Source organism: Papilio polytes, unplaced genomic scaffold (assembly GCF_000836215.1).
Source record: "Papilio polytes unplaced genomic scaffold, Ppol_1.0 DF823510.1, whole genome shotgun sequence".
Lineage (NCBI taxonomy): Eukaryota > Metazoa > Arthropoda > Insecta > Lepidoptera > Papilionidae > Papilio > Papilio polytes.
Genome location: NW_013525694.1, coordinates 763,303 through 788,045, shown reverse-complemented (window position 1 = coordinate 788,045; position 24,743 = coordinate 763,303). Strand labels below are relative to the sequence as shown.

The 24,743-nt window shown below is 35.1% G+C and overlaps 3 protein-coding genes across 7 annotated transcripts in view; 1 reads left to right on the top strand and 2 right to left on the bottom strand.

Moving 5' to 3' along the window:
• Positions 1 to 653: 653 nt before the first annotated feature.
• On the bottom strand, positions 654 to 12,257 carry LOC106104653 (E3 ubiquitin-protein ligase MARCH6). The gene is made up of 11 exons (XM_013284771.1): positions 12,143 to 12,257; positions 10,963 to 12,054; positions 10,058 to 10,309; positions 8,954 to 9,154; positions 7,168 to 7,350; positions 6,553 to 6,681; positions 5,721 to 5,811; positions 5,263 to 5,444; positions 4,071 to 4,255; positions 3,123 to 3,312; positions 654 to 2,425 (listed from the first exon to the last, which is right to left on the bottom strand). The coding sequence occupies exons 2-11, from the start codon at positions 12,013 to 12,015 to the stop codon at positions 2,300 to 2,302; spliced, it is 2,592 nt and encodes an 863-aa protein (XP_013140225.1). The 5' UTR covers positions 12,016 to 12,054; positions 12,143 to 12,257; the 3' UTR covers positions 654 to 2,299.
• Positions 12,258 to 12,670: 413 nt separating this feature from the next.
• LOC106104557 (adenosine 3'-phospho 5'-phosphosulfate transporter 2) lies at positions 12,671 to 16,103 on the top strand. Its single transcript, XM_013284634.1, has 6 exons — positions 12,671 to 12,755; positions 12,848 to 13,201; positions 13,988 to 14,214; positions 14,462 to 14,688; positions 15,222 to 15,403; positions 15,735 to 16,103. Exons 2-6 carry the CDS (start codon positions 12,903 to 12,905, stop codon positions 15,910 to 15,912), a joined length of 1,113 nt encoding a protein of 370 aa, XP_013140088.1. The 5' UTR covers positions 12,671 to 12,755; positions 12,848 to 12,902; the 3' UTR covers positions 15,913 to 16,103.
• Positions 16,104 to 16,764: 661 nt separating this feature from the next.
• LOC106104648 (tyrosine-protein kinase Src64B) overlaps positions 16,765 to 24,743 on the bottom strand; it is a 68,079-nt gene continuing 60,100 nt past the window's right edge. For 4 of the 5 annotated variants that reach the window (XM_013284765.1, XM_013284762.1, XM_013284764.1 and 1 more), the window contains 6 exons: positions 24,437 to 24,521; positions 21,925 to 22,062; positions 21,338 to 21,548; positions 20,120 to 20,373; positions 19,685 to 19,872; positions 16,765 to 19,547 (listed from right to left, as the gene is read on the bottom strand). In XM_013284765.1, coding sequence (XP_013140219.1) covers positions 18,813 to 19,547; positions 19,685 to 19,872; positions 20,120 to 20,373; positions 21,338 to 21,548; positions 21,925 to 22,062; positions 24,437 to 24,485 — 1,575 coding nt within the window. In that variant the 5' untranslated portion in view covers positions 24,486 to 24,521 and the 3' untranslated portion in view covers positions 16,765 to 18,812. The remainder of the gene's footprint in view (positions 19,548 to 19,684; positions 19,873 to 20,119; positions 20,374 to 21,337; positions 21,549 to 21,924; positions 22,063 to 24,436; positions 24,522 to 24,743) is intronic. The other variant, XM_013284766.1, reaches the window with a different exon arrangement.

The window sequence follows — 24,743 nt, the reverse complement described above, 5'->3', positions numbered from 1 at the left end:
TACCTTTTCTATTAATCTTCAAAGTTTTTCAATATCTAAGTATTTTTATACCTAATTAAATTTAATCACTGTAATCAAATAATTAACTAAAAAGGTAAAAATGTAACATAAATGTATGTTGAGTCAATACAAATGGAAGTTTTTTATTTAAATTCTAAACAGCTTAATTCCAAGTTACTGTTAAAAATTACATCAAAATAATGCTCCTAAATATTTATATGCTAAGCACTGAATAGAAAAATTTAGCAGAAATTCAAAATTACTTGCTCGTCCCTTTTACTTACCAATAAAATTATTGACTAACAATTCCACAATATAAAATCTATAGGGAAAAATAAAGATAAATTTCAATAATTTGTACGCAAGGCGAATTAAAAAAATTTACAGCCAAAAATATTGAATAATTTAGAAAAAGCCTTTTTACAATACATGCTTGAATAAGTAAAACAAACCATAAAAAGGACGTGTTACAAAAATACTAAAAACCAGCCTAAAACAAACATTAACAAAAAATGTAATGAAGCAAAAAAAATTTATATCTTACGTTTAATGTAAACAATTTTTTTTTAAATATAAGCATAACACGTCCAATAAATTAATTCAACTGTATATAAATGTTTGTAATGTTAAGAAAAAAATAGTACCATGCTGTAGAGTTGGCGCAACTCTAGATTATCGGCATGAACGTCACGTCCCTAGCTGACAGCTGTCAATGTCACTAGAAGTATGGTTTGGCGCGTAACCTGAATCCTGACGAGAAGTGTTGCTCTGAGTTTAAAGCGACAGAATCAATTAAATGTGTTGTCTAAAAGTAAAGAAAGAATAGCGAACAAATATCTCATATCCGTCGATTACAAAATTGACGAAAATACATGCCTATAATCTAATCTAGCAATATCGTAATAAAAATATAATTGCGACTGTACATTACGTTATAGCAAACACTAATCGACAACTAGCAATATAAGGAAAGTAATTAAATTACATCCTGTATATAAAATCCCGATCAATGATCTAGAACAATCCATTCCCTGACAGAAGTCATTTTTTTTCAATTCCTAAACCATAATATACTAGAAATTGTTGTATCAAAAAACATGTTTTTTTATCAAGGTTAATGGTCAATGAATCAAATGAGGCTTGAAAAATTTTTGAAAAATCACCAAAGAGTGAAGTTAAAATAATATATTAAGAGTATACTTTCTCACTGATGTAATACATTTTGATACTTTTAATGTTTTTTGTGAATGTGGCCTCATCACATATCACACGAGGAAGGGTCAAAGTACGAATTTTTATGTAAAAATCGTTTTAGTTTCAATTTTCTAATATTTTTCCATTCATTTGTTACTTTTCCTTCACATTATTAACTGCTTTTAATATTAAAAAAATAGATTTTTTTTATTTACATGCCAGGCGGATTTACAGTGAATATTAATTAGAATAAAATTGTTTTACTAATAATCTCCAATATGGATGAGATTTCACTGATCGGGACTTTTAACACACCAATTATAATAAATGTTAAAAATGCAATTGCATTTAATACCTAATTCATAGTCTGTGGCGCAATTTTTATCTACATTCCAAAGAAAATTATTTACAATCACAAAATGGTATACATTCTTCTCGATGTTGCGTTAACGAGTTATTTTTTCCCAATTTCTATAAAAAAAAACACAGCTACAATATACTACTGTCATATTAACCAAGTTTTATTAAGTTTGAAAGAAAAATTACTAAGAATAAAAGCTAAATGTAGACTCAATGATACATTTGGCTTATCGCAAGTTTATACAAACGGGATACAAAAATCATTTTAATTATTTCTGTATCATTTATCTCACGAATATTAATATATGACGTAGTTAGTACGTATTTTGCTTGCGTTTTGGGAGAATATATTTAATAAATACGTAATATACAGCATACTTGATACCACGATGTTATATTCTTGTATACACGAGATATACACAAGTGATATTTTATTAAAATACACTTGAAAGTCTCCTATCAAGGGAACCTTCATTATTTTGTATATAAAAGATGTTATCATGATGAGATAGTTGTATCATGTATATTTTTGTATAACTTGTATCTTGAATAGATACAAGTGATAATTGCGATACAAAGGGTGTTCAAACTTGTTAAGACAGTATGGTTAAAATTACTAAGTATAAATTTTATCTAGGGTCAGTCTCGACCGATCTCAGAATTTCGGAGACGGTCTTTGGCGGTCTGAGACGGTCTGTAGCGATCTGAGACAGTCTCCGGCGGTCTGAGACGGTCTCTGACGGTCTTAGTTGGTCGAAGCGACGGTGGTGCGCTGTTGTTTGTGCCGCCGATGGTCGTAGTTGACGAGACGCTGGCCCACGAGGTATTTATCATTCTTGATGTGCTCGTACAACTTTTTGAACTGCCGGATCTAGAAATTAAGATTTTAGTACTTGAGAAATAATCGTTTAACGATTGTATATGTTTAAGACTTGATAAAAGTGATGAAAAACTCTAAACATATTATTCATGTAGACTTACAAATTCGTGCAAAGGTATTGTATACCTACTCTTCTAGACAAAATAATTGACATATTTTGACTCTTTGTATTAATTGAGAATTATAAAACATAATTTTAAATTTTAAAATTACTGTTTCATTAAATAATATACATCATATACCAATTTCCTGGCTTGCCTTTTTAGAACAATGTTACTTTTTCGTGGCATACTCAATACAAAAAGTCGAAACAATAACAATCAAATAAAACTTAACAATAACAAACAAAAAAGTCTCAACAATAACAACAACAGAAAAAACTACAAACAATTATTACCGAAAACTTCTACTTTTATGTAATTTCTATTTTGTGGCAATAAATACATATTTATTCATTCATTCATTCACTCAAAACAAGTAACAACGAAATTGGAGATAAGTGTACTCGGGAGTAAACGGAACGTGGGGAAAGAAGCGGGACGCAAAGACTGACTGATTAACCAATAGCAAGCGAGCGCGCTCGCGTCCCCCTTGCCCCGCCAAAAAGGCAGTAAAATCGAATTTTGTCCAACTAAATGTATTGTTAAAGATATTTGCCGGGTGCTATGCCGGTTGGGTAAATGTATACCTGGAAGAGTGCGAGCGCGGCGAGCAGCAGCAGCAGCAGCAGCGCGGGGTAGACGCGGCGCGCCAGCAGGTTGCGCTGCGCCGGCGCGGCCAGCAGCAGCGGCGCCGCGCTGTGCGCCAGCGCGTACGGCACCGCCAGCGCCAGCCCCAGCCACCGCACCAGCGGCGCCGCCACCGCGCGCAGGATGAACCTGCACACACACTTCTAGTGTACTTGTCTATTTATATTATTACTAGCTTTGGTTCGAGAGTCCCTTCGTGCGGAATTTAAAAAAAAAAACAAAAGTAAGTAGCCTATGTGTTCTTCCAGACTATCCTCTGCATTCATTTAAAACTGTTCAACCGTTTAGGCAACAAATTCTAACAAACATATTAGTATGAAGTATGATTTATTTATTTACAGATTACACTACATTTAATTATTTATTATTTATTATGTTACATTCATACAATCACATATTCATTTATATATTTAATACAGACAGTCTCGCGACAAACACATATATAAAAGAAATATGTGTTTGTCGCTCAGGGAGGAGGGGTCATGGGGGTCATGACCCCCCTGAGCTGGTTGGCAAGACCTTGACAAAATATATTTACATATTTTGTCAAACTCTTGACTTGACTACGACTTTATGACCCCCCTGGCGCCAAAGATGAATCCGTCCTTGGTATATGTACACAAATAAACTGCGTTTACACTATACACATAATAATATTGTCCATCGTGATCAACAATTAATTTGAAATAGACTATTTTTTTTTTATTATTTTTTATATGCTATATACGACCAGTAAATACGCTTAAGCCCTGTGGGTTTTTGTACGGATTCAAATAATTGTAATCACTTGCAATTGAAGAAATTTCACGCGGAACAAACCGCACGGGAAAAGCTAGTTAGAAATACAATCGTAATTTGAATAATCAATGTTAATTGAACGAACTCACTTCAAATCCATCTCTCTAATGCCATCCCTGTAGGCTTTCTCTATCGCGCGGCGCATCGCCCAGTCCGGTCCCATCATAGTGAGAGCACACAGGATCTTGGTGTAGAGCACACCCAGCGCCCAGTCCTGCCACACGAACAGCACCGGCGACTGCTCCAGCGGCACGCGCAGCGGGATCACCAGCACCTGCCCAACATTCGTCTCCATCATCACATCCCAATGAGGAATACCAGCCTACAGTAAGGTAGGGTATGACCCTCAGTCAACTACTCTGGCCTATTGAGGATTGATTTTACAAATAACTATACATATAATAAAATTGGATCTGTTTGTAATATCAAAGGAAAAATTCCAGATTTCGGAAGATGATGTATTTATTTGCATTGCTGATAACGAAAATTTTATTTTTTGTCTATCTGTCCGCAAGCTGCGTTTGTTCCGGGTAATCTCCGAAACGGCTGGGCCGATTTCGACCGAACTTTCACTGAAGGGTAGCTGACAAGGATAGGCATATTATAGGAAACTTTTTAAAATTCCGCGCTCTCAAAATGGCGACCGGACCGCTATCTCTGGAACGGGTGGAACGATTTGGACGAGACTTTGACTGGAAGGTAGTTGCTAAAAAGTAAATGCACGCGGAAATGTTATAGACGAACATTTTTTTAAAATCCACGCTAACAAAGCTTGCTGGCGACAGCTCGTCTTTGAATATATTCACAGATATGTGCGGGTTGCATCACGATGTCTTCCTTCACCGTAAAAACAACGGGTAAACATACAAAAATATATTGGTACATAGTAGGATTCGAACCCACGTTCTGCAAATCAAGTGCTTAAACCATATGCAAACGACCATCAACAACGTTAGAAAAAACGAATAAAGACAAGAGACCTAGTCCGCAAGTTGTGTTAATTTGTACATAACCACAACCCTTACTTGTCCGTCTCTTTTCTCATTTTCTTTCAATGCTTACTATTATCTATTACAAACATATAAATATAACTGTATAGTCGATTATTAAGAAATGACACGTCTTTCATCATTCAGATTTAAACGCGCCTTTTGATGTTAACGATATTATCAGTTAAATTTTAACGCGAACAACCGAAAATCAGCGCAAAAATGTCGAAATATTGAATAGACACCACAGTTTATCCATTGTCCATCCAATTATCCTCTGTAAAAAACTTACCAATTCCAGCAGTAGTCCGAACATCAGCGGGACTAGTCCGAGCAGCGCGAGTGCTGCGAGTGCCGCGCGCGCTGCTCGCCGCGTCCACAGCGCAGCGCGCCGCAGCAGCGCCGCGCGCCCGCGCCGCGCCCAGCGCGCAGCCAGCGCGCCGCCGCGCCCCGCCGCCCAGCACACGTACATGCCTGCACATGTGCTCATCACTAACACCTTCACATGGACCTAACCAACACTCTCATAACCTAACACTTCAATGATCTTAGCATAACACTTAAAAGCACTATTTTATATATTATAACATAATTATCATCTTAGATTTCTATACGAGAAAACCATACTATAATTGTTTTTAAAATGTTATTTTAACATGAAACCTAATTTTAATAGACTTGAAAATCGATATTAGTGATCATACGGTTTTAGAGATTGAATGTTAAAGAAAAGTGGAATGTAATATTTACCGCAAGCAGCTGTATAAAGTTCATGCACTCCGTCCGATGCCTTAGGTAGCCACAGAGCCATCACTTTCCTACCAATCGCCACTGGAATCACCTACAAATAGTTACAAACTTCGTTAATCTTACTAATATTACAAATGTGAAAGTGTAGATGGATGGATGGATGTTAGAGTTTTGTACCTTACGACTGACCAGATGAAATTTGGTATAGATATAGAGGATAGTTTGGAAGAACACATAGGCTACTAACTTTTGGTTTAATTCCACGCGGAAGGAGTCGCGGTCGAAAGCTAGTATGACTATAAAATTTAATTACTTACTAATATTATAAATGCAAAAGTTTAGATGATTTTCATTATAAGGTATATTCGTAACGATTCAACAAATTTAGATGAAATTTAGGTGAGATGTAGGAACACAGGCTAGCAAGCTATTTTTTCAATTTCGCCTAAACAATATCGGAGGTTTAATACAAATATGCGTTCACACTTGGTCAGTACAGTTGGCTAGTAGCGCCCAATAACTGGAGTAGCAATCAACTGCAACAGTGTGAACGCTTACTGGCGCCAAGGAATACAATCTATGACTGGCTGTCGTAACTGTACTGGCCAAGTGTGAACCGGACATTATTGTAAGGACACGGAAGGAATGGTAGAGGTAGTTTCACAAGAGGCGTTCAGTCGTTTTCGTTCAGTCGTTCAGTAGCTTAGCATTTAACTAGTCAAGTAACGTATGCGTCTGCCTTAGTGTTGCCTGTATATTGGTGGTAGTTATTCAGAAATGTTAAATTCGTTATTTTACTGTTTTTTTTTTATGTAATACATTATATACTTACCAAGGTGAGTGCACTGGCCATAATCAGTGACAGTGAGACGAGCAGCATCAGGACAGCCAGTCGCAGAGGGAACCAGGAGACGCGCGAGTACGGCTCGAAGCCAGCCGGGCCCTCGCGCCACACCAGCGCCTTTATATTGTTCCAGTTGATATACCAGCGAACAGAATTCGCCGAAATGGCGAAAACGATACAAATACACAAGTTTACACAAGTTCATCTTTATAGAAATAAAATATGTACTTATACATAAATTCCCCGCTAAATCCCCTTCCCATCCTTTGTAACAATAGGGTGGGGAGGGAACTAAAATTAAGCTTCGCGCACACATGAGACTTGGAAAAAAATAAAATGGAATAAAACGCTTTTAAATACATGTCACTTCCTTCAAAGTTTCATAAAACCTTTGATACAGTAATTACCAAAAGTATTATTGTCAGGAATTCAAATCTAGCACCGAAGTTAAATCAACTTAGAATAATGTATATAAGTAAATAGTTTGTAAGTACCGCAATATATTTAAATCAGTCGGATTATATCTTGGATTTAAGCACGTCTTTTCGTACACCAGGGCATATATAAATGACCCAAAATTGACACAAGATGGTAAATCCTCACCTGATGTGCAGCGCCAAGCTGATGTGGAGGATGAGGAGGCGGGTTGGGTTCATCCCTCGCCGCCTCTCCCAGCAGGTATGATCGCAGACCGAGCAGGGCGGCAGCGCAGGCGCACCACGCACGCAGACCGGCCTTCAGCCACTTGCGCGTATGCGACTGCTCCAACAGAGCTGGCAGAATCACCTAAATAATAAAATATTATCTTACATTGTTAAAAATAACTAATAGAGTACAAAAATACTCTTTGTTCAAGAAAATCTAAAAATTTCACTGCACAACTTCATACAAATTCGCGTCAGTTGTAATCTATACTAATAAAGCGTAAACACACACTACTTTGTGGCGTAGTATGTCAGTAATCACAGCATATTCTTAATAACTCTTTCTTTAACAAAAAGCTCAACACTTACGACACGCTATAGGAGATACATTTTCACGCTATTAAACTTAGGTGGTAGATAAATTGGAAAAAATCTTCATGCGGGAAAGGGACCATAAACTAAAGGCTGCCAACTTTAAGGAAGCAAGGTTATCACGGTAACGGTACTTGTTATTTAAATATCAAAGGCCTTCGTAGACACCTGTGCGTTTGAATATTGACATTTGCAATTAAGAATTTGACAAATGTAAACAATAAAATACATTTTTTGTAATTACATGCGGATTAAGCCGCACGGGAACAGCTATTTTCTATAGATAGGCACAGTATGTGCTGTTCTTCCCTATACGTCAGACGTCAAATCGGAATTGTTACCTAAGCATATCCTCTTTCACACAATCTAGCCATACTTTCTTATGTCTTCTACTTTTATAGCCAAGTAATGTTTCTCAATAACATCTATTTATTATTTGTCTTAAAACACCTAAACTTGTGACATCTCATGAGAAATTAATTGAATATTAAAATGAGACTTTGGACATGGACATGGACAAAGATATTATTTTTATAATATCTTTGACCATGTCCATGTCCTTTTGGTCTTAAAAACTCATTATCATGACCGATTTTCGGCCAAGGTCCGACGACTTAATTGATATTCAAAGGTATTTAAATCAGTAACTAATTAAAAAAAGAATGGTATATATTTAGTTATGCTTTGCGGTAATGAACATAAAACTATAAGAAATAAATAATACTTTTATGCAAATTTATTTAACCTGTATTCAAGGTGACACTTTATTATTTTATTTCATCGTACCACAGAAATTATCCACGTTATTTATTTACTATGACAAGTCCAAAATATTACAAATAAGATATTCAACAAACTATAAGAAGATTTAAAAAACTAGACAAATAGTAACAGAATGTATATTGTATATATTTTGACCTTGAATTCAATACTATCTTCGGACATATATTACTAATTTTATAAATGCGAAAGTTTGGATAGATGGATGGATGTTTGTTATTACATGTAACATACAATCTATACTATTATAATAAAACGTAAACACACACTTCTTTGTTGCCTAAGATGTCAGCAATTACATTTATTTATTATTAGAATAATTCTTTTTTTAATAAAAAGCGCTACACTAACGTCACGCTTTAGGCTATATATTTTCACGCCATTAAACTTAGGGAGTAAATATTTTGGATAAAAACTCTAATGTGGGAAATAGACCATAAGTTGCTGCCAACACCAAGGAAGCAAGATTGTCAAGGTTTGTCATGTCACGTCATTTTGGCATTTGTTTTTTTCAAAATTTTCATAATTTGATGCTAATAAAGCCGTACGGGAATAGCTAGTTTAAATATAATATTTAACAATTCAAACAATACCTGTAGTAATAACAATTCCAAGCTTAATTCATTCACGGGTGCTTCAGTGTGCACAGCCACTGCATACGGAAGGAATCCTGGTAGAACGTATTTGATGACCCTTATCGGTAGCCACAGCATAAAGAGTACAGCTGTACCAAATATCATTGCAGATACAATAAGACGTCTAATATGCGACCATACTGAAAGATGTATCATTTCCTGAAAATAATAGAAATCTTTTACATACATATAATAAAATTGGAATGTCTGTTTGTAATATCAAAAGAAAAATTCTAGATTACGAAAATCCCATTTAAAAAAAAATGGACAAAATGGACACAACATTTTTTTTTAATTCTGCGTTGTCAAAATGGCGTTGGGTGGTCATATGCGCTAACGAAGTTTGTGGGCGACAGCTCGTGTTTAATAAAACATTACGTATTTTTAATCACATGTAATGGTCAATATGCAATACAATCTTTATGAATAAAAACAGCTGTACAAATGTACAATGAGACAGGAAATCAATTTTCCTTGTTATATGACTATAATACATGCATATATGTTTCTTTGTTACATAATAAAACTAGCTATGATTGTACATTATTCTTCATATAGGCTGAGAAAAAATTATATGGGATACAATTGTTATACATTTTTTAATGAAATTGTAATATTAATTTTTAAGAAATAAATGACTGGAAAAACTGTATATGTATATACTTTTAAAAACATCTCAACATAATAATACACATATATTTACACTTTTATTTGGTCCAATTAGATTCCAATAAATGTTTTATTTTTTGTTTTATTATATTATATGTGTCGTTTCAAGTACAATTTTTTGAAACTGTCCTCAAATCTTTTTGCGGAAGACTTTAAAGGACACCATTTGTCCCTATATTTAAATAGGCAAATATTAGTTGATTTAACACTTTCAGTGCCATGCATTATATCCCTTAAAAAAATCTTTACAATGAAACTTCAACAGTCTCACAAATAAACACAGTATAAAGTTAAACTTAGGAATAAACTGAGTATAAGCAAATATTAGTACAAATTTGTAAGGCTGCAAGAATTTACATAAATACAAAGAGTCCAGAATTAAAAGAATCTTACCTGCACAGGACTGAAGTCAGGGTCATTCAAATTCTTCAAGAACCAAAGCACACCGGGACGAAGTACCTCTCTTAGTAGTAAGATGAATGATGCAAAGTAATAAACGTACACCATGCCGACAAGCCAATGTATGAACATTAATGTCCAAGGTGCTGCATGGAGACTTGACTCCCGGTCTTTAAGGGTCGCATCAAACATTGAGAGCGAGCATAGATCCAACCACCAACCACACACAAGTGGTATTACACCAATCTGTAAAAAATATTTAATCTATGAAAAAGATTCATGTTCATTATGTTTTTGATTTTAGAAATTGATGTAAACATGTAAAAAAATATAATGAAGGAACTGAAAAGTAATTGAATTTCAATGTCTATTTATGGAAAGAAAAATTGTATTGATTGATAATTATTAAATTACTTGTTAAAAATGTCATAAATCAGTTTATTATAAGTATAAAAACATTGATTAACAATTGCTTTTTTAATAGAATACCATCATTATTGGAATTTCATTGTATTAAATTAGCTTTAGAATAACTATTTTCTTTGTTATTCCTCCAATAATGTGCAATTGTTTACATTAAATGTACTTAAAAAAAGAAAATTACCATTTATGATTAAATGAATGTAAATCACCTTTTTATATTACATTGTAATTACCTGATACAATAACCTCAAGAATTCTACTTTATATAACTACATGTTAGGCAAATTGACTAGACAGGATATTGACCGCAATGTAAAAAAATACTGATATAGAGTGAATGAACTCAAGTAATATCACCAAAATAAGAACACTATATAATTAAAAGTATCTACAATTTTTTAAACAATACAGATAAAAAAATACAGTTTATTATGCTTTTGTGAAATTATGAAAAAATAAAAGTATCTTAAACTTACCTCCACAACAGACAGGAGGGCCACCTTTACGACAACATAGCAGAAACCCAAGGTCCTCTTTGCACTTCTGAGATGTAACAATGATGCTATACCATGTAACACTGCTAGTATTGCTCCCACCAACACATACCCAGACAGAGCTGTCAGCGGGCCAGCAAACGGACCCTCTGCAGTCAAACCAGCAAGGGCAGCTCCCAGTCTCCCTATGTGGTATGGGCAGAATGCAAACACCAGAATAAACAATGTATTTAATGATACAACCCAAAACACATGTTCCAAAAACACCATAGAGCCATCTAAACCAAGAAGACGAGCCCATGTTAATTCCTCAGCTGCTGCTCGGTCCCAATCCATAGGATTCCAATTTGCCTCATCTCCTACTAGAGCATCTTCCCCTGCATCACCAATTCCTTCCTCTCTCTCTGCTCCTTCCTCTCCAGGAACTTCATTGACTCGGTCATTGTTATTTTCAGGCAATGGGGCTTCTTCTGGAGGAGGAGCAGGTAAGTTCTCTCTCTCCATCCAGTCAGGGCCGCCACCATGCATTATCTGCTCTCTGAGCCAAACGAGGCCAATGAACGAGAATAAAGTACATGTCACAACAAAGCAACCAGAGAAAACATCTTTAGCAAGATTCTCAGCCGATACTATATCAAATGGCAGGGATATAACTGGATCTAAGGAAGCCGAAAACAAGCTTCGATAAGTTCTACAAGCGGTTAGTGGAACGATACCCAGCCAGGCAAGGGCCACCAGAGTGTAATGTAGCCAATCTTTCACAGCCGACGCCACGGAGGTGACCAAACCACCCATCACGTCCCTTATCGGCAGTCGTCGAGGCATATCGGGCGAATAGATAGGCATGAAGGAGAACCGATGACCACACAGCTCGCAAATTTCTTTTCGTGAGTACCGCATCCATTGTACTAGACATTCTTGATGAATCCATTTTATAGAGCCAGTGCATATGCAGGGATGGAACAGGGGTCGGTCTGAAGATGCTTCTGATCTACAGAACCGACAGAAATCTGCCCCGGACAAGTCCGAATCCATAGTTGTCCTCAGTCCAGTTTCTCTGGCGTATTAGACGATCTGAGAAAGTTGACATGAAGAATTAAAAACTGCGCGAAAACACATTGATACACTACACGTATGCAAATTTCAGAAACTAAGAACACACCTTTCTAATTAAATATTAATAAAACGCAAAAAAACATTAGATTTATATTAAAAAAAGAAGATTTATAATTATCTGTTTGCTAAATTATCAGACTAATAAGAATCAAGTATTGCCAGCTAAAAGTCAAAGTTAGTGCATAACAGTATGTTACAAAGTACTCCGTGGTGCATAATGTGTAACCTTCTGATTGGGATGAAAAAAGTAGATTCATGTAAAAACCAATTTCTGATACAATATTTTTTTAATTTTATAAATGCAGTTGAAGTTTTAGTAAAATGGGTATTTTAATTTTTGACCCCATAAAGTTATCGTAACAAGTGTATCATATTTCTCAGACTAAGAATAGAGATCGGATCTATATGTTTTAGGACTACAGAGTAATGTGGTACATTTATAATAATCAATTTTTTTTTTGATTCTATTACATTGCAGGCATTTTCTATTTGTAAACTCCTCACAATACCTCAATAGGGAGATTTATTATGTGATTTTAGTTATGGCAATAAACTCGAAATATCACCAAAGGTTACTGTCAACTGTCAATGCCATTTGCTTGAAAACATATGACACGTAGCGTATAAACAATGTTAAAAGTTTATTTATTATCTCAAAGGTGAATTACATAAAATTATACTTATGAAGTACCATTTGTGAATAGAAATGTTAATAAATCATTAACACAAATACTTATTTTCTATTTTTTAGAAAATGCTGTAAAGTAAATTAAACCGATTATTTAAAACCCTATTCTGTGATAAAAATGAATTCTTCCAAAGAGACTATAATAAAAATTGATAACTCGACAAGCAGTAAAGACAGTTCAAGCACTGAGATTAATATATTATGCTTCAATATTACTCCATACAGTCAACTTGTACAGTTTATGTGCTGCTCTGCTTTCGTATTTGTATGTTATTTAGCATATGGGTACTTCCTCGAGCTTATATTCTCCAAAGCGGAGGTAAAACCAGTCAGTCTCTATATAACATTTGTTCAATTTTTAATCACAATGCTGCTAAGTTATGTTGAGTCTTTGATAAGAAATCCAATCAAAAGGAAGTAAGTATTATTTCATATATTAAAATTAAATAGTTTTTACCGCTACATATCCCTAGCTTATTTCTAAAGAAATATTTTTAATAACTTTCAAAGTAAAAAACTGGCTTTACTATTGTTTGATCATAATTTTATAACATCTTTTGTTCTTATTACTTAAATAAATCAAAAGAAAACAAGAAGGTCGACATTGCTTTGTTTTGATGTATTTTAAGAAACTAATAGATGTTACAAAAATATGTTAAGAAATGTAATTCTTACCATAAGTTGGCTGTTACAGATGTTAGTATTTTAAGTAATAATATTTTATTATAATTAATAATAATATTATAATTTATATTGTAAGATATTTCCACAAATGACTTCCTTTAAAATATAGACGGATGGCCATATTAACAATTACTTTAAAACATACAAACTAAAATCCAATGTGACAACACAAATACATCGAATTTTCCATTGTGACCACTAGTAAAACACTGAGCGCCGAGACTGCGACTGAGCATGAGCCACTCTTTGCCATATATTTTATAAAATTACCCCCTACTATTCATTCCGTTTCCTAATATTTTCCTAACAATATTGTTCTTTTAATTAAATGTAAACATATTACTAAATAGCACAGATTAACAAATAACTTTTAAGAATACATAATACATCAAAAATAGAAAAAAAAGTAACAAATTATTGTTGTTAACAATTTATTGTAATTAATTTATAAATAATATTATATAAATTAATTATAATAAATAAATAAGTAAATTTTTGTAACTATATTTATACTTTCAGGGTACCATTAAAAACCTATGCAGTTTTAGCTGCATTAACATTAGGGACAATGTCTCTGTCAAATTTAGCACTTAGTTACCTGAATTATCCAACTCAATTGATATTCAAGAGTTGCAAGCTCATCCCTGTGATGATAGGCAGTATTATTATTTTGGGCAAGAGGTACGGCTTCCTAGACTATGTAGCAGCAATTGTAATGTGCATTGGTTTGACAATGTTTACTTTAGGTAAGGTTTTATTATTTTACTGTTCATTGCTGATAACTACACCCACATGTAAATAAAAAATATAGTCTATGTTACTCTCTAATAGCTCCCTAATAGACAAACAATTTTTGAAATTGACCTAGTAGTTTTTGAGTTATTCCATAAAAAAAATACATATCTTTCCTCTTTATAATGTAAGGTGTATAGCATTGTAGTGGTAAAACTAAATTTATTTGTACCAGCTAAAGTTTTTACATATAAATTTCAGCTGATTCAAAAACATCCCCCAACTTTGATGCTGTTGGTGTCCTGGTTATTTCATTAGCGCTACTTTGTGATGCAATAATCGGGAACGTCCAGGAGAAAGCAATGAAACAATTCTTTGCTACAAACAATGAAGTGGTGTTTTACTCATATGCAATCGCTTGCTGCTATCTTCTGGTTATCACAGGTGCTACTGGAATTTTTGTCAATGGATTCACTTATTGTTCCCAGGTATTATTGCATTTTTTTAAACATATTCTATTTGATATAATGGCATACATGCACAATAAAAAACTATCTAATCACTATATTAAAGACTAGCTGTACCCATGCGACTTCATCCGCATGAAATTATAGTGATTTTATTTTATTTTTTACATTTGTCAAATTATCAATTGCAAATGTCAAAATGACATGACATGATGTCAAACCATGGCAACCTTGTTTTCTTGATGTTGGCAACAACTTACGGTCTCTTTCCCACATTAGGGATTTTATCCAAAATCTTTACCCCTGAGTTTAACTGCGTGAAAATATATAGCCTAAAGCGTGACGTAAGTGTGGGGCTTTTTATTAAAAAAAGAATTATTCTAAAATATGCTGTAATTGCAGATATCTTGGGCAACAAAGAAGTGTGTGTTTACGCTTTTTTATATTAGTATAGATACAAATAGAATATAGATTTCTACCATTGGGCCTACTACTAGACTTCCTCTAATATACTGTATTTCTATCAATATTATTAAAGTGTTGTTTATTTTCAGAATTCAATATCAATGTACACTAACATATTCCTGCTGAGTGTGAGCGGCTACATGGGTCTACAGGCTGTGCTCACACTGGTCAGGATCTGTGGAGCCACCGTCGCTGTGACAGTCACCACTATGAGGAAAGCACTCTCCATTGTTATATCGTTCTTATTGTTCAGCAAACCCTTTGTCTTCCAGTAAGTATTTATGGTTTTTTATTACTTTATGCACTAATAGTATTACAATAGGTGTACTAAAACTAAATGAAATTTGGTATGAATGTAGAAGATAATTAAGACGAATACATAGGCTACTTTGCTAGTCGTTAATAGTTACGGTTCCCGTGAGATACATCAATTTAGTTTTATTTTTTTCATTTTTACTTAATAATTCTGCAACGGTACAACATATGTTATTTAAAATTGGCATAGATATAACATTTCATCCCAGAAATTTCAGGTTTTCGAGGGATGAATAGGGTTGTTTTTTTATATGTTTTTTTTTTAATATTGTATGTTTTTATTTCAGGTATGTTTGGTCGGGAATGTTAGTAGCGCTTGCAATATATTTAAACCACTACAGTAAGAAACACCCTCAGTACGTGCCTCAGCCAGTGCGCTTGTGTTGCCATTACTTGCAGAATTTCTACCAATCTGAATATAAATATCTTAAAATAAAGAGTAAAATTTATGCAGATACAGTTTGACTAAGTACTATTAGTTAATTTTTGTATACAAGAAATATTTATCTATAATAGCCTAATTTTTTTTTGTTATAAGTATAGTTTGTTTAAGTAAGTCAATATCTAAATGTGTTGCCACAACTATCGTAGTATTTAAAAAAAATATTTTTATTACTGTATATGTTAGTTTTATTTCTATTTGTGTCTACTAAGTAATAACTGTGTAATTTAATGTAATTAATATGAAATATGACAGTCAAAATAAGACAAAAAGTTGATTATTAAATTTCGTTTGTAAATAAATAGTTCCTATTTATTATGAGTTTTTTTTTAGCTCCAAGCTTTTTCTTAACTATCTATTATGTACTTTAGACTACCATGTACTATTACCATATAAAGTGAATTACGAGTAAACAGATAATATGTTGGTTTATCAAATATTTATTTTCACTCAGTCTATAAATAACTAGTGCTGGGCTGCTGGAATTCCATATATTTTATCTCTAGTGATTCATTAATGTTAGATTGATCTAAGTTTCAACGGAATAAAACTAAACTTCGCAGTTCGGAAAGGAATTTCATGAAGTTATCGAAAATACTAACGACATAAAAGGTTAAATGTAGCTTGGAAACCGGCCATTAGTATTAAAATTAGACTTTAGGTTACCTTGTTAGAAGATTTAGGGACTGTCCCACCAAATTGTAAATTGATACCAATCCTGCGTGTAAAATAAGTGATGGAAATATCGGATCTTGTTCCTTTATCTGACAGTGACGTCATTTTTAAGCTATCTGAGTCTATTAGCTAGTATTGGGACAGGCCCTTAAAGATTAATATACAAGTAAATAAAAAAATCAAATTTTATATCAATGACATTTATTTCATTGTATGTACAAAATCTTACAAACCTAATCGTTTTCATACAAAAGTGTCCAAATTTAATGTGTTTCGAATATCTGGAATGTTAAGACACTATTCAATGATTTATACAAATCTAGGACAATGGGAAATGAAACGGCCGAATACTGAAACGACATTTGAATATCTAACAGCGTAAATGATAAGGCCACGCTTCACTACAAATTCCTTACATATTATGACGTTAATCAGATTGATTACGAACGAAGTATTTTAGTTTCAGTATTTGGTCGCAGTTACTAAAGCATTAGTGATAAACTTTTGGAAGGAGCAAAAGTAACAGAGATTATGTTATTGGTATAAACTATCCATCAGTCATTGTAATCTCCAAAATGCGATACACATGCAAGCCGGATCCAGCTACTGGATTTTCAGTAGCACAATAATTTTGAGAGGTACGAATCTTGACAAACAAATTGTGCCAGTAATTGCCATGCCAGTTACTGGCATGTGTATTTCCGTCTAAATGTTTGCCCGAGTATATTTAAATCTCCTGATCAGAATGTTACATGATTATTTTGATAAGCCTTTTTTATTTACGAGTTTTTTTTAGTTAAAATCCGATTGCTTCATTAGAAGCAATACTATTTAAATACATTTGTTGGCAATACTTGTATAAATGTCAAAATTGAGATTATTGGTCAACTGGTGAGGATCATAAGGTCTTATTCTAGAACTTAAATATTTCGCCTCTAAAATCGCTCTTAATATAAAAACTCTTTGGTATATGGTCCTAAATCTAGTCTTTATATATTTCGGTATTTGGCCCCTTTGCAGTGAAATTAACTAACGAAATAAGTAATTGAGGCACGGGTTTACTGAAGTGATCTTAGAAGCAAAGGAGCCTTCGGTGTGAGCGGGTGAACAGAGACTTTATGCAGTTAAACATAGGGTTGAAAATAAAATGACCAATGAATAATGTCAGTCTTAATACACAATTATTTATACAACTCTCTAAATACGAAATATAAATAATGATTCATAATTAAAAATAAAATAATATTCTGATTACAAAAAGTATCTTATAGTCAAATGATTTTTCTAAAATAAACACACTCAATATACATTAAACAAATTGTGATTAATTTTTAACATAAGGGACTTTGGAGTTAAAAAAGCCTTTAGTTAAAGGCTGTCAAATAATTTGTTTTGCAAAGAATAGACATTTTCATACATTTGTAGGAATGTTAAAACTATGATATTCTTTATACAAATGGAATAACGTCATATGAGTAGTAAAACGTTTCTATACTCTGTGATAACATCGAGTATGGGACTGAGATCGATCTTTAAGGACTTAAGTGATACGAAAAAATATCACATTTCACTTTAGAATATGAAAATATCGCAATCTCATTTTATACCTTATTGCTTATTCGTTACAGTTCAGTTTTGTACATTACGCAAAACAATATCCTAAACCGTGCTTAAGCTACCGCTAATAAATAAGAAAATAGAAAGTGTTTTCACAAGACTATGATTCTCCTTAACAACAAATTATCCGTGTTTTTCTCGTGTGCTTTTCACCGCTCGGGAGCATTAAGCCCCTTCATATATCTGCCGATCACAAACTAAAGAAAAGGCGTGATAATAAAAAATGACAAGCTCCCACATTCCTGTATTGTTAAGTCAAAGATTCGAGTATAAAAATACCAAACAAAAGGAATTACAATGGAGTGTGCAATTTACAAAACTCACTTTAATTGTCGGATCTAATTTTTGTCAAAAACCCCAGTCTGAATTAGAAATGTATAAAACTCTTTTAGAATACTATAGTATGATTCATAACAATCACAAATGCTTAGAAAAATGTGGCAATTTTTTAAATTAGCATCTCACATCCATCATAATTCCCTCAGTCCGTTACAAGTTACACAAAAGGTCTGTCACACTCCGGCTGCACGAGGCACGAGGCACGAGGCACGAGGGAGGCGGAGCGTCAGCAAGCGCACAATCACCTCGATACTTGTGAAAAGTCCAACATTTAATTCACTATATCACAGCACTAGTCTTGCACTTCTCTGTACGGCGTCTCACTGGTCACTGTGAACGACTCGAAGTAATGGTTGAGGAACTCGAATGTCGGCCGCTTCTCCGGGATCGCGTCCCAGCACTGCAGCATCAGCCCGTAGATAGCGTCCGGCAGGTAGTGCCCCACCGGCTTCGGCATCCGGTACCCTCTCTCCACCTGCTCTATCACCTCCTTCCCGTGGAGCCCAGGGTACGGTATCTGCCCGTACGTGAACAGTTCCATTAGAAGGATACCATACGACCAGACGTCGCTCTTGATGGAGAATCTACCGTATATGATCGCTTCGGGTGCGGTCCACTTGACGGGGAACCTGGAGCCTTGCTTGGGGCAGTATTCGTTATCTTCTATCACCCTCGCCAGACCGAAGTCGCATATTTTGGCGACGTTGTTTTCTCCTATTAGCACGTTCCTGGCGGCGAGATCTCTGTGTATTAGGAGTTTGGACTCGAGGTAGGCCATGCCGGAGGCGACTTGTGCGGCGATGTACACCAGGTCCTCGAATTGAAGGGTCTTCCCGTCGCCGTTCCTGAGGAACTCGAGCAGCGAGCCCTTGCACATGTACTCCTGCACGATGTAGACGGGCTCCTGCTGCGAGCACACGGCGTACAGCGCCACCAGCCGCTTGTGGCGGAACTTCTTCATGATGGCCGCTTCTTGGAGGAACGCCTGAGTCGACATCGTGCCTTCCCTTAGCGTCTTAACAGCGACCTGGAATTATAATGATTACATTCGTTTCAATACAATTGAATAAAAATAATACCGCACCGGAACAGCTCGTTATGTATTAGGATTGAAGACAAAGAATTAATAGAGTTGGCAACTATAACAAAAGACCAAAGACTTACCTCAATGTTATTGGACCACTTGCCGTAGTAGACCTCCCCGAAGTTCCCCTGGCCGAGCTTCTTGATGAGTTGTATCTGACTGCGCGGGATCTCCCACTTGTCGCGCAGCTCGGGCCCGAGGTCCCACATCTGCGGCTCCGGCTTGGGGCACGGCCGCGCGAGCACGTGGCACAGCCCTAGCGCGTTCTCTGCGGACAGTTAGTACACTTTACATACATAAGGTTATTCACATTCAGTTAGTCACATTTATTCACGGTACCTGTTAATGTAAATTTATTACACAACTGTTAGGCATATTAGTTACATTTTCAAGCGTATTATATCTTTATAAGCCATTTATGATTCAAGTACAAAACATGCTCGAAGGACCAATATCAAAATACTGGTCCCTCGAGCCTGACATCACTAATCAAATAAAGTAAACAATCGACATACTTGTGTATGACATTACGAGCGCGGGAAGACTGGGAAATGTTTGATTGGTGGCGATGTAGAATCCTCCGTTGTCAAGAGGTTTGATCTTGTAGTGTTTGACATGGTAGCCTCTCCCCTCCTCCCAGTCTTTGACACTGAGACTGAAGCCATGTGGATTGTGCTCCGCTGGTCTCACTAAGAATGTTCCTCTGGGATTCGTCTCCGCTAAGAGTAACTTGTCGGCTTCCTTCCGTGATACGTGCGGGAAGAACCAACTGAAAACAATAAGTTACTTTGGTTAATAAAGTTTTAATACAATAATTATTATGACCGATGTAGTACAATTATTTTGAAAGAAATCGTTGTATTCATTTTGTTACGTTTTATTTTTATATAAATTAAGACGAAAACAGTATTTAATATTGTTTTGTTTCCAAACAATTTAATTATGAAACAATATTTAAGACTTCTTTGTGTATATTGTTTGCATACATTGTTTAAAAACATGATTTTTGACTATTTATATTTTGGGTGTTCTCTTCAGCAAACATACCGAAACCTTTGGTTTTAGGAACCAAGAAATTATTTTTGTATAACGTTTGAAAAGAATAAAAGGTAAATAAGTGTGTGTAGTCTAAGTCGTGTGAGTGTCAGAAATTTTTTTTATTAAAAAATCAAGTGTTCACAGTACTTGGAAATATTGTTTTATTGGACTTATCGTCAAATAAAAGATGCCATTCAAGTAACAAAGTTTATTAGCATTAAATATTTGTATAAAAGTTACAGTAAACAATTATTACTAATTGTAGCTTTTAAGTGTATTTGTGTGCTCAGTATAAATGTATTTAGAAAATTTTTAGCTTCCTCCAAAGGTGCCGCCTGTTCTTACGTGTCCGTCGGTTGTGTTGAATTTGACGGTTCTTCTCATGGATTAGTTGAACCAAATGTTTAATATCCTTGTTCCTGTACGATTAAATTTGCGATGTGCATTGTCATCGTAAAATAACTCGAATTCTCTAAGTACTCTATATTCCCTTTAGATTATTAACACTATTAATAACCCGGACAAGAGATTGACCATCAACATTGAGTGCTGTTGTTTAGAAGATATTTAATTCCCTAGGAGAAAGCCTGTGCGACTGTTTTTGTCATTCATAGAAGCACCAGTGGAAATAGTGTTTTTATTACTGTGTTAGTCGTGCATAGAAAGTGTGTGTTATTGCTGTTTGTGTTACTTACTCTTCGCATTCTACGGAGCTTTCTTCGGCGACGAAGTTAGCTGGCACGAGACCCTCGCGGCGTGTGGTGAGGTGCAGCACGCGCCACCAGTCGGGCTCGGCATCGCTCAGCACCTCCATCCGGTCGCCCTTTCGGAACGATATATCGGACTCCGCGCGCGCCGTGTACGCGCATAATGCTTTCACTACACGTCTACCGCCGTTTGATATACCTGAAATTACAGACATTAAGATTTTTATTTCTATTACATATAGGTATTATAACTAAATCAGCAACGGCAACACTCACGCAAATCATCCTGTGCGGACATCGACTATAACAGATTAATTAGCGCCAATAGCCCAATAGTTTGGCGTACGCACCACTATTCTTATGGCCGAGGGTTCGAATCCCACCATTAGACAATTGCGAACCATATCCTAGCACAAGCCTAGAGCTCAGTTGGAATGGTTGTGGTCCCCTATGAGTTTCGAACTAAGTAAACGTGAGTGTAGTCGATTTTTTTATTTATTCTTAATTTATTTAACGACGATTAATTTCCAATCCAGATTTATATGATTTTTATATGTTGAGTAAATTTAACTGACATGTGCCGGGGTTGCGTGTGCGAACGATGTCTGCGGGGCGGCGCGACACGACGCGGTTGTTGGGCTCTCCGGTGTAGCGATTCTCCAGCGAGGGGCAGGTAGTGAAGCCCGGCTCATTTTTCTTGTACGCCGGGTACACTGCAACAACAAATTGAATACTATGATTGCAAGCTACATTGAGTGCAAGTTACAAGATTGATAATAATAAATCTTCGATGAAAGATGGAGATAACACAATTTAATCAATTATAATTGTATAATCTTACTAATGTAACTTCTTACTAATATTATAAAAGTAAACTGTAAAAGTTCGGATGGATGGATGTTTGTTAGGGTTTGTAGCCTAAACGGCTCAACGGATTCGGCACAGATGTAGAGGAAAGTCTGGAAGAAAACATAGGCTATTCACTTTTGTTTATTTTAATTTCACACGGACGGAGTCGTGGGCGAAAGCTAGTGTATTATAAAATGTTGATTAATTATTCAATATGAAATATCTAACAACATTAAATTAATATCTTGACACAGAAGTAACAAAAAGCCGGTATACGTCGAGTCGAGCAGGCAGCGGTGTTCGCTATAAAATCGCAGTGATTACTCTTGACCGCAGGTAAATGGGTCTCTGGCCTCATTTGAACTTCATTATCGCAACTAAACAGTTACTAACGACTCGACTTTATTATAAAATTTAGCTGTAATTTTGTACATTGCGTATATCTATACTAATATTATAAAGAGGAAAACTTAGTTTTATTGTATGAATAGGCCCAAAAGCTACTGCTCCGATTTTAAATATTCCTTCAACGTTAGAAAGGTAATTTATCTATGTGTAACATAGGCTGTATTTATTCATTTCTTTATTATTATTTTTAAATTTCACGCGGCCGGAGTCGCGGGCAAAAGCTATTATTACAATAAAAGAATATTTTCCTCGCCCCTAATATGTGAACATAGGTTAAACTTGAAACGAATTTCTGTACATATTTATATATTTTTTATATTGTTAGGTATTAATCGCGTTGTTAATTTTATCGCTAACAAAGCGAAATAAATTACACCTAACCATTCAATTACATCACAGAGAAATTCCTTAAGAAGTATCAAAGTTTTGCCGTTCTTTACATCATTACGCCCACAAAGGATACATTCTTTGTTTTACGAACATTTCGTAGCTCGCCTGAGGTAACAGAATAACGGAAGTTTAATCCTCTTTACGGTTTCCTTTGGTATTAGGAAGCGATATCATATTATGTGTAAGCCTTTCATCGATAAGTTGGTATATATTATTCATGTTTCATAAGACAAAATACCAAGAATTTAAATCTACACAAATAAGACTCGACGAATAAAGTTCTTCGGAGATCCCTAATTTTAGTCCCTTTACCTTTCCACCCTTTTCTTAACAGAGAAGGATAGCAAGGAAAAGTGAATTTGACATTGGAGTAGACACAAAGGAAAGGGAAATATCCTCTTTACGTGCGTCTCCTCCGTCAATTAAGGGTAGCAACGCATCTGCAATTGCTGATGTTTATGGGCAGCGGTCGCTTTCGATTATTTAAAAAAAAAATGTTTAAATCATAAATACTTTACTAACATCAAATGATGTCTTATTCTACAATAAATTTCTTGCAACAACAATATGACCTTCCTCGATATGTGACATTAATTTTGTTTGACTAATTTGATTACTATATTATTCTTTTTATACTCCATACGCAAGTACGAAATAATAAAAAAATAAATTAAAAACCGATAACCGTAACTCGATGTATAAAAGTTAAATTGGTTGTACCACATTGGTCTATCAGTCAATCTGTTCGAACTTTCACCAAGTTACCAAGTTAGTTGAAAAAGAAAACTCTAGCGGCGGCTAGGGATTTAAGTTTTGTTAAATCTTTCCGCCCACTTTAGTCGCAATTCAACTTTATGAAGTGAGTATAGATTTGCGCTTGAGACGTCCAGTGATGGAACGGTGGTCTGGGAAAATATTAACGAGGGGAATAATCTATTAAGAAGTCGTTTTTCTAGTATCAGTAGAAATACAAATTAATATCAGCTTCGCATGTTTAATGTTGTATGTATTAAAGGTACACGTTTAAGTAGAAACATCGAGCACTCATGGGGTCTTATTCTGACGTTGTGTGCATAGAAAGATAAAGAGTTCCTTTTCTAAGAATCGCGATTCTGAAGACAGAATAAGAACGCGATGAGGGACTTTATATGCAAACACGAGATAACATGAAATGCTTACATAACGAATGTGCGTGTTAGACTTTTTAAAAAAATATAAAATAGCGATTAAAAAGGTTTTTTCTAGTCTATGGATTTTAGATTGAACTCGAGTTTGACTCTTTTCCATAAAAGTCCATAAAAGCTATTACGACTTTCGCAATACAAGCTTATACTTTAAAGTTTGCGGAATCGTACTGGGGTAGTAAGGGATCTCTCACGTCACGACTTTTTTAGTGAGCAATTAATAACTAATTATGGCAGTTAAAGTGGTTTAACTCACCTAGTGGTCTGTCTGGGTCATGGCGGCGGCTGCAGCACTTGTTACCCATGGCGCGGCCCGCCCGCTACGCCGCGCCAAGCTGCTCCTGATAACAAAAACATAAATACTTAGGAAATAGATTGGAATGGAGAAGTGTTACTGAAATGGATATAAACAAAAGGATGATATCTTTCTGAACGTCTCCCTTGTTCAACAAAGGACAATAATGGATCAGTAACCTCAACTTGAAGATTCTTACGGGTCACTACGGTGATGGTTGCGGTGGTAATTAGCCACCTTATATTATAAAACAGTCCATGTTTACACT

Excerpts from the sequence above, each read along its gene's own strand:
- LOC106104557 (XM_013284634.1), top strand. The coding sequence starts at position 12,903 with ATGAATTCTTCCAAAGAGACTATAATAAAAATTGATAACTCGACAAGC. Across the intron at positions 14,215-14,461 it reads TTTGACAATGTTTACTTTAG|CTGATTCAAAAACATCCCCC; the intron begins GTAAGGTTTTAT and ends TATAAATTTCAG. Across the intron at positions 15,404-15,734 it reads AGCAAACCCTTTGTCTTCCA|GTATGTTTGGTCGGGAATGT; the intron begins GTAAGTATTTAT and ends TTTTTATTTCAG.
- LOC106104653 (XM_013284771.1), bottom strand. The coding sequence starts at position 12,015 with ATGGATTCGGACTTGTCCGGGGCAGATTTCTGTCGGTTCTGTAGATCA. Across the intron at positions 9,155-10,057 it reads CTGACTTCAGTCCTGTGCAG|GAAATGATACATCTTTCAGT; the intron begins GTAAGATTCTTT and ends TATTATTTTCAG. Across the intron at positions 2,426-3,122 it reads CCGCGCTCGCACTCTTCCAG|ATCCGGCAGTTCAAAAAGTT; the intron begins GTATACATTTAC and ends CTTAATTTCTAG.